The sequence below is a fragment of the Aspergillus puulaauensis genome, chromosome 5, assembly GCF_016861865.1.
Source record: "Aspergillus puulaauensis MK2 DNA, chromosome 5, nearly complete sequence".
In the NCBI taxonomy this organism is placed as follows: Eukaryota; Fungi; Ascomycota; class Eurotiomycetes; order Eurotiales; family Aspergillaceae; genus Aspergillus; species Aspergillus puulaauensis.
In genome coordinates, this window is record NC_054861.1 from 234,174 (window position 1) to 251,222 (window position 17,049).

General features: G+C 48.9%; 8 protein-coding genes across 8 annotated transcripts; 3 read left to right on the forward strand and 5 right to left on the reverse strand.

Moving 5' to 3' along the window:
- Positions 1-337: 337 nt before the first annotated feature.
- APUU_50098A (FAD-binding oxidoreductase) lies at positions 338-1,856 on the reverse strand (the record flags this gene model as incomplete). Its single annotated transcript, XM_041705058.1, has 3 exons — positions 338-456; positions 503-1,676; positions 1,728-1,856. 3 exons carry the CDS (start codon positions 1,854-1,856, stop codon positions 338-340), a joined length of 1,422 nt encoding a protein of 473 aa, XP_041557581.1.
- Positions 1,857-2,798: 942 nt separating this feature from the next.
- On the reverse strand, positions 2,799-4,672 carry APUU_50099A (uncharacterized protein; the record flags this gene model as incomplete). The annotated part of the gene is made up of 6 exons (XM_041705059.1): positions 2,799-2,969; positions 3,028-3,035; positions 3,106-3,253; positions 3,322-3,657; positions 3,755-4,280; positions 4,341-4,672. 6 exons carry the CDS (start codon positions 4,670-4,672, stop codon positions 2,799-2,801), a joined length of 1,521 nt encoding a protein of 506 aa, XP_041557582.1.
- A 416-nt stretch (positions 4,673-5,088) lies between these two features.
- On the reverse strand, positions 5,089-6,674 carry APUU_50100A (cytochrome P450; the record flags this gene model as incomplete). The annotated part of the gene is made up of 3 exons (XM_041705060.1): positions 5,089-5,205; positions 5,460-6,276; positions 6,340-6,674. 3 exons carry the CDS (start codon positions 6,672-6,674, stop codon positions 5,089-5,091), a joined length of 1,269 nt encoding a protein of 422 aa, XP_041557583.1.
- Positions 6,675-8,041: 1,367 nt separating this feature from the next.
- Positions 8,042-9,313, forward strand: APUU_50101S (cytochrome P450; the record flags this gene model as incomplete). The annotated part of the gene is made up of 4 exons (XM_041705061.1): positions 8,042-8,695; positions 8,749-8,859; positions 8,923-9,092; positions 9,139-9,313. 4 exons carry the CDS (start codon positions 8,042-8,044, stop codon positions 9,311-9,313), a joined length of 1,110 nt encoding a protein of 369 aa, XP_041557584.1.
- A 523-nt stretch (positions 9,314-9,836) lies between these two features.
- APUU_50102A (glutathione S-transferase family protein) lies at positions 9,837-10,552 on the reverse strand (the record flags this gene model as incomplete). The annotated part of the gene is made up of 2 exons (XM_041705062.1): positions 9,837-10,445; positions 10,502-10,552. 2 exons carry the CDS (start codon positions 10,550-10,552, stop codon positions 9,837-9,839), a joined length of 660 nt encoding a protein of 219 aa, XP_041557585.1.
- A 778-nt stretch (positions 10,553-11,330) lies between these two features.
- On the forward strand, positions 11,331-12,143 carry APUU_50103S (putative methyltransferase; the record flags this gene model as incomplete). Its single annotated transcript, XM_041705064.1, has 1 exon — positions 11,331-12,143. One exon carries the CDS (start codon positions 11,331-11,333, stop codon positions 12,141-12,143), a length of 813 nt encoding a protein of 270 aa, XP_041557586.1.
- A 289-nt stretch (positions 12,144-12,432) lies between these two features.
- Positions 12,433-13,747, forward strand: APUU_50104S (uncharacterized protein; the record flags this gene model as incomplete). Its single annotated transcript, XM_041705065.1, has 2 exons — positions 12,433-12,545; positions 12,652-13,747. The coding sequence occupies 2 exons, from the start codon at positions 12,433-12,435 to the stop codon at positions 13,745-13,747; spliced, it is 1,209 nt and encodes a 402-aa protein (XP_041557587.1).
- Positions 13,748-15,323: 1,576 nt separating this feature from the next.
- APUU_50105A (uncharacterized protein) lies at positions 15,324-16,945 on the reverse strand (the record flags this gene model as incomplete). Its single annotated transcript, XM_041705066.1, has 4 exons — positions 15,324-15,584; positions 15,646-15,798; positions 15,868-16,430; positions 16,477-16,945. 4 exons carry the CDS (start codon positions 16,943-16,945, stop codon positions 15,324-15,326), a joined length of 1,446 nt encoding a protein of 481 aa, XP_041557588.1.
- Positions 16,946-17,049: the final 104 nt, after the last annotated feature.

Sequence of the window (17,049 nt, forward strand, 5' to 3'; positions counted from 1 at the left end):
CTAGACACTCGCAACCAAGGCGGTCTCCAAATAAAGTGGGACGATATCCAGTTAGAAAGGCTCGGCGATGTCTCGGCCCTTTCAACCCCTGGCATTGTAAAATGGAATGTCATTTCTTCATAGCGTTGACGCATCCACGAGCGTTCAATGTTTCAACCTTGAACGAGGCGATGGCAAGCGCATGTCTGCTCATTTAGATTTGGATTACAGTCACTTCAAGGCATTGGATTCTAATGCTTAACTGATTGATGAGTATTTTACCTCCACAGCGAAAAAGACTAATGGTGATTATAGCCATGCTAATCTGACACGTCAACCCTGTATGTAAGTATACACCCTAGTCCAGGGCAATTGGATGCATCTTGTGGAATACATTCGTCGGGTCATACTTGGCCTTGAGCTCCTTCAATCGGCCAAAGTTCTCGCCGTAGATATTACCCACGACAGAGTCACCAGCTGGTCAAGGTTAGCGGCATTCAAATATCAGATTGATAGGACTCACGCTCGGCATAGTTGATATATTGCGGCACACCCTGCTTGCCCTTGATATCCACGTTCCCAACCTGTCCCCCCTCAAGCTCCTTCTTCCAGCGTTCCTGTATTTCCCTCGCCCAAGCCCTATGTTCTCCATCCTTACTCTGATCCGTCCACCGCAATGTAATAAGTCCATTCTGCGTCGTCCCCCGACTCGCAAACGCAGTTGCACTCCTGGGGATTTCGACCGTCTTCATCATATCATAGAACTCAAGCAGTAGTCCTGACCTGCCCAAATCCGGATCAGACATAACCTTGGCCGTGAAATCCTCCAGCATCTTCCTCGCAAATGAAGGCGACAGAGGCGGGTTAAAGAACACGCCCTTGAATGACTTTCGATCTCCATACGTCGCCATCGGGTTTTGCAGGGCATTGACCTGGCTATACGGGATCATGGAGACCATATTCGCGACTGGACCGAGGGACAGTAACTCCCCAAACCTCTTTTCACCCTCCTCCTGCGTCCCGTTATAAAAGACAATCAGATTCACCATCGGCCCCGGCGCCCCCGGCGGCGTCGCAAAGATACAGATCGCCCCAGAGCGCGGATCGGGTTTATCCAGCAAAAGCCCATTCAGAACTCCAATAACCGCTTCAACTTTATCCGGCGTGAAACCAAGGATACCCGCATACACAGGATTCTTCTGCTCATGCGCCTGGAACGTAAACTCGATCACAATGCCGAAGTTATACCCAGCCCCGCGCAGTCCCCAGAGCAAATCGCTGTTTTCACTCGACGACGCATTGACGATTTCCCCACTCGCGAGAACTATCTTTGCGCTGAGCAGATTGTCGATTGTGAGTCCGTACATCCCGCTTAACCACCCGTAGCCTCCGCCGAGCGTTAACCCGCCCACGCCGGTGTGGTTCACTGTCCCGCCCACGGCGGCGAGACCGTGGACGGCTAAAGCCTCGTCGACATCTTTCCAGACTGCGCCGCCGCCGACGGTGGCTGTTTTGGCTGTCGGGTCGACGGAGACACTGTTAAGACGTGAGAGGTCGATGACGAGACCCCCTGCGGAGGAACTTGTGCCTGAGACGGAGTGGCCGCCGCATTTTATGGCGAGGTCGATGTTGTGCGTTTGCGACCATTTCAGCGCCGCTATTATGTCGGAAGGATCGGTTGGTTGGATTACGATGCCCTGGTTGAGTTAGTGGTTGTTATTTGGTTATGGGAGTGGTGATGTATGTACAGCTTCTTTGCGGCCGGTGTCGGACCACCGGGTGATGGCGGCTTCGTAGCCTTCGTCTTGGGGCGTGAAGGTCCTTGAGGAGACGAGAGTCTCGCGGAGGGATTTGATCAGGGGGTCTGAGATGGCCATTATGATTATTGCGTGGATGTTGGCTGTTGAGCCAGATGAGATTCCAGCGGGGTATTTATTTAATATTTCTGGAGAAGCCAAGATGCCCCTCATTCAGCTCTGGAGTCTCGACCGCCGTCCGAGATCTTCAGCGAGCTGTCTGACTCGTTCGGGTTCCGATTTCTTTGGGTTAGTCGGTGGGTCACTCCCCGTGTCAATGTTTGGACTTGCTATGGCTGATTATATGTGCTTATATTGGTTTAATCTCCAGCACGTATTTAACAGGTTATACCGTAACCTCGGCAAGCTACTGAAAACTATCACTTATACGGCCCTGGACGAGCAAATTTCTTGGTATAATGATAATCATTTCCACCCGGGCGCTGGTGCCATTGTTCTATTCAACTGGTAGAAGCGCCATGCTGAATACCTTCGTATCCCAATGGCCGGACAGTAGGTTTAGTTCCGAATACGAGACAATATCTGGCGTATTTGCTTCTCTTGTGATACTGTGGCATAAACATTGCCGTTGGTTGAATTTCAGGTTGTTTATAGCTATGGTGCTGGCCAGTCTCAGCATCCAGGACATTCCAAAACCTCCGCCTTGATCTTCTCGGAATAATAAAGAACCTCGTTAATCTGTTTGATTCGCTACCCCATATACTCGTCGCACGCGGTTTTTGCTGACAGTGGCGAGCTGTCTCGTATTGTTTAAATAGACATCTCCCTGACATCCCCGTCACATCAGTTCACAACAGCTCCATGACTTTATATCAAGGTGTGGTGAATGCTAGTAGAATCTCCTGGCACTCCGGGCATATTAGGCTATCTATGGCGTTTACAAGAAATCTACTAAAGAGAGTTACCATTCGGGCATAAACATGACAGAGGGCGTTGCGGACGATATCGAAACGACAATAGAGCTTAAAAGGAAACCGTATGCTCAACATCCTGAAGTGATAATTACAGGCGTTTGACTTTCAACCTGAGAGACGCAGATGGTTTACGCGGACTATGCAAATTGCGGTCTGGGATCGGGGGCTCAGCAACAGGTTCTCCTTGGTCGTTGCACAGGGTAAACTTGAACATGGACACAAAACTGCTTATGATTACCGTCACATTGAGCTTGGCAAGCTAGGACAGGCTTTATTAGCAAGAAGGTCGTGACATTCGCAGAATTCAATGTACTTACTCTCATGCCTACTAAATTAGGCCGTGTTATATTAGCTATTGTTTGTATTTATTTATAATAGGTAAGGTCCCAGCTTACCGCATGGATGCCGGCCGGCTCCCCAACCAAGATAACTGAGTGGAATATTGTTGCTTCTAGGGCCACCTGGGAGATATCTCCCCGGGTCCCATAGGTTTGGATTAGGGTAGATATCTGGGTTGAAATGAACTTCATCAACGAGATAGAACTGTCCAGCATGTCAGGTTCTGGGTTCGTACAACGAGAGGGTTTAGGGTTCAGGAAATCGATACTAACAAGATAGGCATCTTTCGGTATGACCTCTCCAGTACTGCCAATCGGCACACTTTGGCCACTGATATTTCTGCGGAATGCTGATCCAGCAAGATGAAGCCTGATACACTCACGCAAGCATAGCTCGATTAGAGGAAACTCAGACTCCCATACGTCAATACTTAGGCGGCCAAAGGTTTCATTAGGTGTCTCGCCTGGATCTCCGTGTCTTTTTAGTACAGAGTCGATCTCGGTACGCACTAGATTGAGCCAGTGTAAATTTGTGGCTAGATAAACCAGCAGCCAGGCAGCACAAATAGGAGTATTGACTTGACTTGCAAATAGGGTACCAAGTACAAACTGTTTGAGATTCGTTTGTTAGAAGCCAGGTTCCCATTCAATAAGAATGCGCCATCATAGGGCTTGACATTGGTCGGTGGGCGTTAGTTCAACTCACCCCAATAATATCTTCAATGGGGCGTCTGCTTTTCGCTAGTGATTGAGAACCATCATCAATCCTTTGACCCATATCTTCCTCAGCTTGAATGAGTCGTTTAAAAGTTTGATACAGTTTTATGCCTGCAGTGAGTCGTCGAAGAAACGCCGGGGTAGGTAGCCATGGGAAAATGATGCGCGATGGAGAAGTCCCATTTTCGATACATTCGAATAACTTGAGGGTCGTGCTACAGAGCTCCTCTGAGTCGGCTATTTTGTGGAAACCAATGACTCGCATCGTTGACTGGTATAAAATGTAGCTGGTCTCGTCGAATATGTCGACAAGACCAGTTTTAGTAATGGGGTCCGTCGCATTCTTGAATGCAGTGTTGGTGTCTTTAATCATAGACAGAAGATTTGCGACAAGGTTGTCTTTTGACACCATGCCGGCAAGAGTATGCCGAAACCATTTGGATGAATGAAGTGCTTCATCAGGAGGACGTGGTGAGGCTTTGAAGGACGGAGTTGTAGCTAGGAGAAGTGTGTAACTTTGCTAAAGTAAGCCGAAATCATCTTTCTGAAGATAGCCGCACTTCAAAACTACTAACCCTTGGCTCAAGTCCATTTCTTTGCTCTGGAAGAAAACCTTGCGGCCTTCGAGACCCGAAATTCCAACAATCTGATGTTTGCCGAAATAAAAGCTAAAGCTGCCCGTTCGAGACGAAGAAATGCCATCGAAGTACAAGTTGTATCGATCTGAAAAGAACCGTAGTGCACCGAGCGTGGGATAGCCCTCTCTAAGCAGCCGTGGTGCTCCATCAGGAAACGATGCCTGCCTGATAAACCGACAGAAGAGAGCGGAAAGACCACAGAGTAATAAGAGAAGGGCAAGAGTAGCCCAGGCATCACACCGGAGGACCATTGAAACACCCAGAGGCATGATCGGAGCGTTTCTCAGAACCAAGTGGTATGAAAAGCATTAGATGATTGGTATTCGGATCATTTATACCTTCACAGCCGCTGTGTATTGTCAGAAACGGACGAGTCACGAACTCGTAAGGCTCCTTGCGAGATTCCTTTCTGGATCTTATAATACGAAGAGATACTCCGGATCAGGACTGATAGGTAACCATCCTTTTCTACTCATCCCGTCTGCGCGTCTCAGATATTATATCAGATTTGTCCAAGGAACAAACAACGTGATCCCAAGCCTTCTACGCCAAACCTCTATCTCGGTTATGGTATCATAGAAACCCCGTTTTTCAGAAAGTCGCACAAGACGACAGTGTCATCACTAGTGACTTTCTGATCGGCAGGATTTACAGATCTATGCAGATCAATCTAGGTTTGAAGGTCTCAGGTAATGAAGGTGAGCACGTAATGGGCGTGACCGCTTGAGGATTGCAGCTCGGAGATGCTCGGGATGTACAATTCTGAACCACGTTGCAGACCGCATTCTGCAGGATGATATGTCTACAAGTCAACGTTGTGGCGGTGAACAAAGTATAAGCGGTGGCTGGATGTGAGGAAGCAACTAGATGATGCCTTTTTTTGAGCAAGACCAGTTGGGATTAAAAAAAAAAAAAAAAAAAAAAAAGACCAAACGCACATTCTTTTGGCTCGATGTAAGGGCTCTATCCGATGATCAAATTCTGCCTTCCTGTCCCTGGTGCAACAACAAAATCCCATTGCACCCCTTTGAATTGTTCTCTCTCCTGAATGGTTACGAAATATGGATCCGCCGGTGGGCTCAATGATGCAGCCATTGCCTTCGCATTCGTGGGTGGCTTTTTCCAGGTTCCCTCCGGAGGACAGATGTCAAACTGCAAAATTAACATGGCCATAAGAGCCATGATCTCACCCGTAGCCAAGTGACGGCCAGCACACATGTTTGGGGATATACCAAATGACATAAATGCCGATGCCTTGTTCTTTTTGGGGGCTCCGTCGATAAACCGTTGAGGATTGAACTCGTTGGCGTTCGGTCCCCATACAGATTCACTTCTGTTGATCAATGCAGCCGGAATCACAAGTACTGAGCCAGCGGAGATTAGCCATGATTCATCCAAGACAGTATTCGTGTGAACCACTCGTAGCTGGGCTGAGTTTGATCGAGTCCGAAGCGTTTCTTGGAACGATGCAAGCAGGAGTGGACATTTATCTTGAACTGCAGACATATCGACGGTATGGACCCCGTCGCCGTCGACAGACACTGAAGTCTGTTGTATTTGCTCTCGCAGGTCGTTGAGTAGATCAGGACGCGAGAAAATGTCAAAGAGAACCCAGAAGCAGGTGGGCACCGTGTTAGAGAGAATCCCAAGTCCCATCACAATTTCGAGGCGAGCAATATCCTCCAATGTTGCTCCAGCATCGTGCTGCGTTTTCCATCTCGTGTACGCCATCTGCGACGACTCCAAGTGGCCACCTGCCTTGAAGTACTCCAGAAAAGCATCTGCTAGATACTCTCGCGCCATCCAAGCCTTTCGGGCGAACAGCCAAGGTGCGACATCCATCATGAGGGTGTTCAGATTATTCTCGATTTCCCTATATGTTACCTGATTAGTACTCAAGGTGCCTCAGCTTCATCGGAATGACTTTCGAATTTACCAGTAGGCTTCACGGGCAATAGCAAGACGGTAGGGGTTTAACGACCCGTAAATTGCCTCTGTTGTGGCGATTGTCAGTGTGAGACTACACCATGCAAAGAGATCAAATCCGCCGCGATGGTCTTTCAACCCTTGGACGCTTCTTTGCAGACAGAGGATGATTTTCTTGTTCATTTGGTCCAAGCCTTCGCCCATGAGAGTGGGACGCATAGTGACTGTTGTGTGATGCCCGAGTCCTTGGCCTTGGGATGTTTTTTCGCGAATAAGTTGCAGCCCCGGCCCATTGATGCCCCCAATGCACTTTGCGGTGCGAGTTATTAGCGGGTCAAAAGACATGGTGCGATAACTGCGCTGAACAGTTGAGACTAGCCCCGGTGACTTTATGATATACACCTTTCGGAACAGGATGTTTATGCTGAAGACGGGGTGTGTTGTTTTCGCACTGTACGTATCAGCGCACAGAACTGCATTATGATATCTAGCATCTTTACCTCTGCAGTGGAAAATACTCAAGTCCATAGTAGGCGAATGCAATGAGATGGCCGATCACAGGGACTGCACTTGAGATCAAAGGTGGTTCAAGATATTTTGTTGTCCTTTGTGTGTTCAGTCGCAGGAGGAGGGCCAGTAAAAATATTATAATGGCTGCTAATACAGGGAACAGCACCGTCTTTAACATGATTATCGAGTTGAATACTATGGGTTGAAAGCCTCTGGGACGATTGTGGGTTAAAGTAAATTCGAGAAGACCCTAAATCGGGGTCTGATTTCCAGGCATCCGAACTTGTAATAAAAGTGGTGAATCGTCTGATCAGTCCAATTTGCAAAATACCGCACACGTGGGATTGTGATACCGATACGTGTATATAGGCAAGGGGTAATCGTCTCTTACTGCCGGCATGTTCAGCAGCTCCATAATGGATTTTAGAAGGCACCGAGCCCATGCTGATCGTGGCCTGAGAATTAGGTCCTACATGTTCTCAACGAATAGCAGATCATCTCCAGTAATTGAGTGGTCTGTCAGCCAAAAAAAAAAAAAAAAAAAAGAGCCAAGTAAACATTTTTAAGTCGGCTATACTTTGCTCTCACTACTCATATAAATTGATGGTACATAGGTTCTGGGGTCATTTCCATTACTCTGCCACACACACCTTGGGATCCTGAAGCTAGCTGCCTCAGATATACCATGTGGCTCAACTTACTTAGAGTCACTCTGCACCACTCAGGGCTCAATCGCCTAGGAATATGTGCACTCTTTGCCCTCTGCCTTCTAACGAGCTTATTGCTGCGCACAGCCTATCGCCTCTTCCTTCATCCGCTGCGAAAATTCCCCGGGCCAAAGCTGGCGGCCATCTCGCATCTATATGAATTTTATTACGATGTGATCAAAGGTGGCACATATGTCGAAAAAATAAATCGGATGCACGAAGAATACGGTTGGAACCCTGGGCCCTATATGTTCGAGTGTCTATTGATAATGCAAAGGCCCCATAATAAGGATCAACCCGCGCGAGCTTCATGTCAAAGACCCCTATTACTATGACCACATATATGCTGGAGCTCCGCATAAGCGGGACAAGGATCCTGCGTATACGACCATATTCACAACTTCCAATCCAATGGTGGCTACGAGCAAACATGAGCATCATCGTCTGCGACGCAGCTTCCTGGCCAATTTCTTTTCTCGGCGCTGTGTTATGAGAATGGAACCGGCAATTCAAACAGAGGCAAACAATTTAGTCACTCGTCTGAGGTCTACTTGCAACACTGGAACTGTTCTCGAGCTCCATCGCATGCTTTCGGCATTTAGCGCGGATGTGGTCACATCCTGCTGCTTTGGGAGTAGCCACGGTTATCTCAAACAAGAGATATTTGAGAACCAGATGATTGACGCGGTTGGCTGGGTCATGTCTATATGTCACATAAATAGGTTCATGCCGTGGCTCATCAGCATTCTCAAGTCTACACCACAGGGAATACTGCAGTTTATGGGTCTTTCCATGGCTGATGTGATTGCGGTGCGAGATATGATCCGACAGCAGGCCCTGCATTCTCTTGAGAAGCAACCGATTGCCGACAACACTGATTCTGAGGCTGCCTCGGTCAGAACGGTTTTTGATGCTCTGGTTGCCGCAAATGTACCAGAAAATGAAAAGGCTCTTGTTCGTCTGGAAGAGGAGGGAGCAGCAATCTTTGGCGCTGGCACAGAGACCGTGTCCCGGGCACTATCAGTTGCCTTGTTCCATTTACTGACGGACAGGATCATGATGCATAAACTTCGGCTGGAACTTGGGTCAGTTGCATGTGCGAATACCACCGCGCTGACTTCTACGCAACTTGCACAATTGCCATATCTTGTGAGCCTACTTTCTGGGGACAGATAACATCAAGTGCTGACCAAGTATTCGAGACTGGCATCGTGAAAGAATCCCTTCGTCTCTCCATGGGCATAGCGAGTCGAACGCCCAGGATATCACCAATCGCCCCCTTGATATACGGTGACTACGTTATACCCCCAGGTGTAAGTGTCTAGGCCCGTTTCAGCACTTAACAAAACAATCCAGCCGGTGCTCATATTTATTAGACCCCGGTCAGCCAACACGCATACTTCGTCCACATGGATCCGACTGTTTTTCCAGATCCAGAACGTTTTCACCCTGACCGATGGATTGGGGCCTCCAATAACGGTGGTGAATCCTTGGGTCGTTACCTGGTCAGCTTTAGTAAAGGAAGCCGACAATGCCTAGGCATGCAGTGTGTCTTTCCGTTAACCCCTTTATATCTCACTATTCTAATCAAGTCCAAGCCTTGCGTACGCGGAATTCTACCTCGCCCTGGCAGCTATTGTCCGGTCCGTCGATATGAAACTGGTGGATACAACCTTGGACGATATTACTATGGTTCGAGATCTAGGCCATCCTGCCCCGCGGAATGGCAAATTTGGTGTCAGAGTTATGGTGACGGGCGTAAAATAACAGTTGCTACTTTCCATTATTTTATTAGACCATAAACATCCTTTTCTCCATCAGAATGGGAAAGCGTACAGAATACAGAGGGGGTGCTTACTGTGTATGCGAGTCAGAATGCAAGCCTGTGTCGGGAAAGCTGAAACTTGATTTGCAATAATTCCATCCCCGGAATACAATACATGCTTCCTCTAGATGCTAAGCTGAAATTAACGGAGTAGTAGTTTCTTGGTAGATGCAATTTTCCTGGGATGACTAGTCATCAAACGTCTACGGCGTCTTACAATAGTTAATCATCCCATTAACGGGCCACTTTTCTCCGCCACCACCTAAATATCCGATATTATATCCTTTGACGCGTCATTTCCTCCTCGATTCTTTATAAAATGCCTTTACATAACGAATCCTGGATGCAGATGGCTATATCTGTCTTTGCATTCCTCGTCATACATCTCACCCTCTTCAGCCTCTTGATGTGGGTGTTTTTGGACCACTGAAACGTGCATACGGTGTATATCTATTGCTAATGAATCTATTTCGGCACAGTCCTCTTCTCAACAAACGTAGTCTCCCCAAACGCCTCCTTGACGCCCTGCGTGCCCACAACACGGCCATACCAAGCAACAACACCAGGATACTTGGCCCTCATCTCCGCATCAATCGCAAAGGTGAATCCCCAAACCAGAGCCGCGGCAACCGAGATATCCGCAAGACTGATCTTCTCCCCAGCTAACCACGTCTTCCCAGACGAGATGTGCCTCTCCAGGCTCTCAACCGCCCGCTCAATCTTCGACACAGCGTTGTCATCAGCGCCCTGGTCAAAGGGCACAAGACCAAACCGCGGAAGAAAGGCTGTCACAACGGGCGGCATCACCTCCGTCTCGGCCGCGGTCACCCACTGCTGGATAGCCGCGCGCTCGGCGGCGTTTGAGCCGAGGAGCTGGTCCTTCAGGGGTCCGCTGTCGGCGACATAGTGTGCGATCGCGTTCGACTCGAACAGGTTGACGCCGTCGGCGCTGCTGAAGGCGGGGGCCTTGCCGAGGGGGAACTTGGCGAGGAAGTCTGGGGTTTTGTTTGTCTTGCCGAATTCGAAGGGGGCGTCTTCGACCTTGAGGCCGTTGAGGTTTGCTACGGCGTGGATCTGCTGTTGTTAGACACGATCGATCTACTTGGGTGAGAGACTGTGTGGTGGAGTACCTTTGCGACCCGTGGGTTGTGGGGGTAACTGTAGATGGTTCCGAAAGACATTTTGCAGTGATTGTTTGATCAATTGGCTATGTTGCAGGTGTTGTTAATTGTTCAATCCCTCCGGTCGAGCCCTTATATAGCGGTGTCCATCCCACCGGGCGGGGTAGAGCTGCCTGAAGACAGCCTGAAGAGAGCCTGGATTACTGATCAACATTTGCATGCCATTCTCCTGCCAGTGAGTGGAGACTGACCGGCGAAGCAGATCGAAGCGGAGGGAACAGCGACTGCTTGATGATCATGGTGGATCTCCCACTCGGCGGTGGGATGTGGCAAGCAGCAAGCTGCCGGTGGGCTTGACTGTTTTCTCCCATAGGCGATTTAGCAGGCCGTTCATGTTGTTCATGAATGATGCTCAAAGTTGATGTTGAGATCGACACTGTTCAGGCCGGTGGATAGCCTGGGTTCTCAGGCACTGATGCCCGCTCGGACCGAATGGGATATATTACTGACTTCCCATCCTGCTCGAATAACAGTTGCACAAATATCAACTGCTCGAATATCGGTTGCTCAAAATCAGTTGACATGTTAACTCAGGCAAGGTTAAACCCTGAAGACGGGGCAGTCGGGTATTTAAGAAGCCCAAAAATTGGACAATTTCGCCACTCACTGTTCACTAATCATTGATATCACGCCATAGACTTAAATACCAATCACGGCATTACAAAACCAGGGCTGTTCGTGTCTTTGACTAATTTGTCATCACCCCGCATACTCTATATAAACACCATCACCAACTGAATATCAGTAAATCATAGTCACAATATAAAATATCTACAGAATGTCTCTCAACGGCCCAGTCTCAGTCCAACTCAGGTTCCTCGACCCCCCGAAAGACGGCTCAATCCCGCACGCCGTAGTCCCTCCCTCAGGACGACCACAGGAGAACTACAGCGCTATCGAGCACCAGGTCCAACTCTCAGACGTCCGCGACCATGAGAGCGAATACAACCTCGACAAAGACGCCTTCCAGGTAATCCAAGGCGTTCCATCCGCCATGACCTACGAGTCTTGGGACTCCGACCAAACCGTCAAATCAACTTACTACCCCGAGGTCGAGGACCTCCTATTCAAGAACGTCCCTGGCGCACAGAAAGTCCTCATCTTCGACCACACAATCCGGAGATATAACCCCGAGTCAAACAGGCAACCGGCTGTATTCGCACACATCGACCAGTCGCCCCATGCCGCGGAACAGCGCGTCCGCGAGCACGTCACGGACCCCGAGGAGGCTGAGAAACTACTCCGCGGTCGACACAGGATTATTAACGTCTGGCGCCCATTGAATGGAAAAGTTGAATCCATGCCCCTGGCCCTGGCCAGTGCGGCGACTGTTTCTGTGAATGACCTCAGTGTCATTGAGCGGCGGTACCCGCACTACACGGGCGAGATGATGGGCGTCAAGTTTAACCCTAGCCAGCAGTGGTCGTATTGGTCGGGTGTTGATGACGATGAGCGCATCTTGATTAAGTGTGCGGATTCGCGTGAGGATGTTGCGAGGCGAGTGCCTCATTCGGCGTTTGTGGATCCGAGGTCCACGGAGGAGTCGAAGCCTAGGGAGAGTATTGAGGTTAGGGCGTTGGTGTTTGGGTAGTTTTCTCCTGTTGTTATGATATACCTTTTTTTCCGCTGGTAGCCGGGGTCTAGTGAAGGAGTGGACAAATGTAGTGAATATAGATAGTGTAGTGAGCTTCACATCCATATACTCACTTGTGCCCACGAATAAAGTGTACATATAAAGAGTGGCAGGCCATCCCACATAGCTGTTTGGGCCAGGTTGCCTTTGTTAAGTGTTTCAAATTTGACCTGCATCTCTGTTTGAATCGCAATCATAACTTACTGAGACTATCAAGATCAGAGACGGCTTACGATATAGCTCAAACATGGCAGACATGGCAGATATGGCTCAGAACATGGCAGATCTGGCAGACATGGCTCAAGACATGGCACGCATGGCTCGAAGCCTGGCTCTCATGGCTCAGGTTACTTCCAAAATGTCTATCAAGCCACCCGTCAGTATCCTCAATCTCCCACCAGAACTGCTGGACCTGGTCTTGTCCTTTTCAGCTGTCTGATTGTGCGAGTCTACGTCTAACTTGCAGACAAATATACACCTACACGCTCGACACACTCGCTCGCCGTTTCTTTCACAAGCTGAAGACAGATACCTCCGAGGCCTCCCTAGCACGGTTGGAATGCCTGGCTGAAAACACCACCCTTGCCCCCTATGTCCACGGTCTTCAGTTCGAGCATCGTCAGGCTAAGAACAATAGTAAGCTACAGTACCTTGATGTGGCTGGGCTTTCAAATGACAATCCTGACCTTAACTTGATGTGTTCTGGTATCCAACAGCTTTATGGTATCCTACGATCCTTCACCAACTGCTCGTCCTTCCAGTTCATACAGGGCAGTGAGGGTGTTCCGACAACAAAAGGCGCCATGGTTCTCTCTTTCAGGGTGAACCTCCTTATCACTATCATGAATGCCATACAGAGGCCAGTTGGGGAACTGGATATCCAGTGCCTTTTGGACGGTCGTGATGGGGATATCCACAACCTTGGTGGTATAGGGTTTACTTTACTGGCCCCATTGATAGGCAAAATCTCTGGAACGGATGGGGGAATTTTACAGCATATATTAATTAGCGTTGCACCTGCCAAGTATCCACTACAGAGACATATTTGCATCGATTACACAGCCAAGCCACGAAGCTTAGTCGTTGACGCCCAGTTCAAAGCCGAGGGCCACACCTTGATGAGCTACATACTGCTCGACAGACCCCTGATTCACCTTGAGCGGCTCTCCCTTGCCAGATCTAATGCTGCGGTTCCCGTGCGTACCCGCGATCTCTGCAGTTTTTTGTCTCTGTACTCCCAGACCCTTCAGGAGCTCGAGCTCTCTTGGGTAACCGTCAAAGTAGGAGAGTGGATCCCTATATTGAGGCTTCTGGCTGCCACTGAGTTCACCGATCTCAAATACGTTCGTTTTGAAGGTCTTGTCGAGAGCACAGTGCCACAAGGGCAGATGGTTCAATTTCTTGACCTCGTGAGGGATCCTACCGTTTATGGGCTCTCGGAGAAGATAGTCGTTGAGAGTCACCATGCCCCGGCTGACAGCGTTTCCTATCGTGGTACCAGGATGGATATTGCGCTCCTAACGATCGCGGACTCTGCGAGGTACAGTCACGTACTCCGGTGATCTTCACCTGCAGCATTTGGCAATGGACTTTCCTGGATCAAGGAAAGTAGTAGGATGACAATCTCGTTTATTTGCTCTGCTGGCTTTCGCCCGTTAGCAATTTGGGTTTTTCAATAGAAATGTTTTCTCATCAATATTTCCTAAATACAATGTTCTACTCAAGACTATTATAATCAATATACCCATAAAATATTGGTTCCATGTAGTGTTTCTCCAGGCGCTTTCTTTGATTTTAAATGTCCGATTTTTACATTGCTTGTCTGTACTTCATTCAGATTGTAACATAGAGAGCATGGTGCTTGGAACTAGACAGGGCCTTTATTACATGTAAAGCCAGATCCACTCATTCACAGCCTACTTGCTGATATAGTATTTTCGTACGTGAAACCCCCTATCTTTTAGGGGTATATTCACTCTTCTGTCCAGTTACATGTTGTCCCATTATTCCCGTTATATATTCACACCAACGCAAGGACGCTCCCGTCTAAATCAACTTTTAATCCTTTCAACCTATTCCACACAATACCACTATCACGACGCGATGGATTCAACCGACCAAGACCAACAGCCATCAGCGTTCCGTATCCTTGACCTCCCACCCGAGCTATTAGACGACATCGCAGGCTTCCTGCCCAAAGACTACTTACTCGGTTTTCGTCAAACCTGCAAACAAATCTACAACCATACTTCCGTTGCCTTTACACGCTGCTGCTTCCACACTATCCAAACAGATCTCCGTTTCGAGTCCCTGCAAAAATTAGAAAAGCTCGCCAAGAACAAAAGGCTTGCACCCCATGTCCAGTCACTCGTCAGAAAAAGGCACCGTCATAATCACATTGGAAACGGACTTAAGTGGGAGCGCAATAGCCAGCGCTATCTTCGGCCCCGGGCTGGGTCCCTACGCTTAGCCATTTGACTACTGGCTTTGCCAAATACAGGTCTATCGAGTTGGCCCACCTGTCTGATTCCTGGAAAAGAAAGGTGTTCTTGGTTCAATCTCCGGATATGGTTAGAGATCCCACTGTTGATAAAACATCAAAGAAGAAGATACATTATCAGCAATACCGACGACCGATGAGTTGGGAGCCTCGAGTTCTCGCTGTTTCTTCTGATGGTCCCAGTATGGATGTTGCGCTGCAGAAGATTGCTGCGTGGGCCACGATTCGTTCAGACAGGTATGACTAGTTCATTTACCATAGAGGAATGGGCATAGAAAGCAGTTTCAGAATAAGGCATTAATGGAATATACCTGTAAACACGGCAATACTAATTCCAATATCCCAAACTGTCCTCAATGCAGTTCCTTGAACGATAGATAACATCGTAGCAGCCTCTTAACAGTAGCTTGCTGCTGCAGAAGCCGTGGGCGCTGGGGAGTGCAGCCTCTGACGGATGGTAATTCCAATCGCAGTGGCCTGATCACAGCTTTTACGGTGACCAGGGTGCTGGCCTCAATGGCATTCGCGCTTTGAGAAAATGCGAATGAAGGCAACCAATGTGATGATGGCAGTGATAGGGACTGACACAAAGTGCAACCAAAGGTTATAAAACATACAGAACCCCAATAGCCACTGTTCTAAACCACATTCGTCGTCTGTATGTTAGTGGCACTCTTTAGCTTTTCCACTTGACCAGCTATCATTTGGCTGACACCATGCCGTTCTTCTTTATTTGCATTTTTGGTCCCCAACGAGTTCCCAAATGCCCACTTCACAACGAGCGTCATGGTTATTAGCGTAAGTGGCGCAGCGACTGCCCAGAAAATCCAGAAGTGAGGCTTTGCAACCTGGCTGATGGACGGCGCATCCCAGTCGAACAGTTCCATGGAAAAGAACGTCTTCGGCAGCAATTAGCACGGAATAAGAGAGCCACGGGGGGGATGAATGGATGACTCGTACAGAAATGAAGGTTCCCGGGAGGAAGAAAGTCGCCAGGACGGTCATTGCCTTCATTGTTGAACTGTCGTGTCTGCTCGCGTTGGCAATCTTGCGCGAATCCTGGGCGATGTTCATACTGGAAAGGCTGTCATGTTGGGTAATCAGATTGAAGAGCTGAAGGCCGTCAGCACTGCTAAGATATGGTAGTGGTGCCCCTTATCCCTGGCAAGTATAGGCACTTACTGTCGCGTGCTGTGCCTCGAAGCGCTCCTTGTTACTGCTTAACATCGCATGCTGGGTAGCACTCGAGATGAACTCCGCCCGTTCTTGCAATCTCGTAGAAGAATTGCCTAGCTTAACACGTGTATCAGGCGGTAGCCTGTCGTCCATGAATTGTATCTTCTTCAGAATAAATTCAACGCACCACTGCACGGACTGCAGATCTTCTACTGCCGTGTGGGTACCGCTGCGTGCCCTGCTCAGGCTTTTTACGAGAACCCGATAGTCTTCTGATCCCTCTTTCACAGTTCTATCATCCTCAACTCCGTGACCAGTGGCTCCTTCGACTTCTCTAAGGGTGATTTCGTGGTCCTCTAAGGATTCCACCTTTGCATAGAGATTGAATTCGAGAGCGAGGAGCGGCAGAATGAGCGGATGGGGGCAGATTTCAAACTCCGGTATGATACCCTTGAAGTCTGAAAATGTGGCGTTAGTGTAGAATACCCCACGGGTGATGTTCATGTGAGGGTTATAACGAAGCATGGTGGTAGTCGAGGTGTGAGCCCCGGTTCGCGGACGAGCGAACACTGTTACAGTTAACGCAAATATCTAATGGAACAGGAAAAGACGTACACCAAGAACCATCTGGAAGTTGAAACATCCCAACTGCCCCAAACGACCAAGAAGAATAATGGTGGTGACTATGTGGCAAACCCAGCGCTTCATTCAGCGCTTTGAGCGCCGGGTCACCCAACTGTGGCAAATGCCGAGTGTTGAGAGAAACTACCACCATCTGGAAGCCCAGTGACGGTTTATTACCATCGCAGAGTGGAATGGGCTCCTGCAGTCGCCGAAAGATCTGATCCTGCCTGTACTCGTCGTACCTGCGCACCACCGTCGGCGGTGATGCTGATGTTGTACCATTCTGGTAGCTCCAGCACTCAATAACCGCGAACTGGATCGGCCCATGATATTGGAAGCATTTACTGTGGCCAAATTCCCACATCCAGTCTCGCGGCAGCGCAAACTGAGCCTGGCCATTCGAGTTCGGGCGTTGGTTACTAACCGCTGAAGGTGCGGACTGCGTCTCGTCGTTCGACATTTAGCATAGACTGAGAATATCCGTTACCTGTTGTACTGCCAAAGCTGTGTCAGGGTATGGTCCAGAATTTCGGCTCGCCGAAGTCGAACTGGATACGCAGGTCA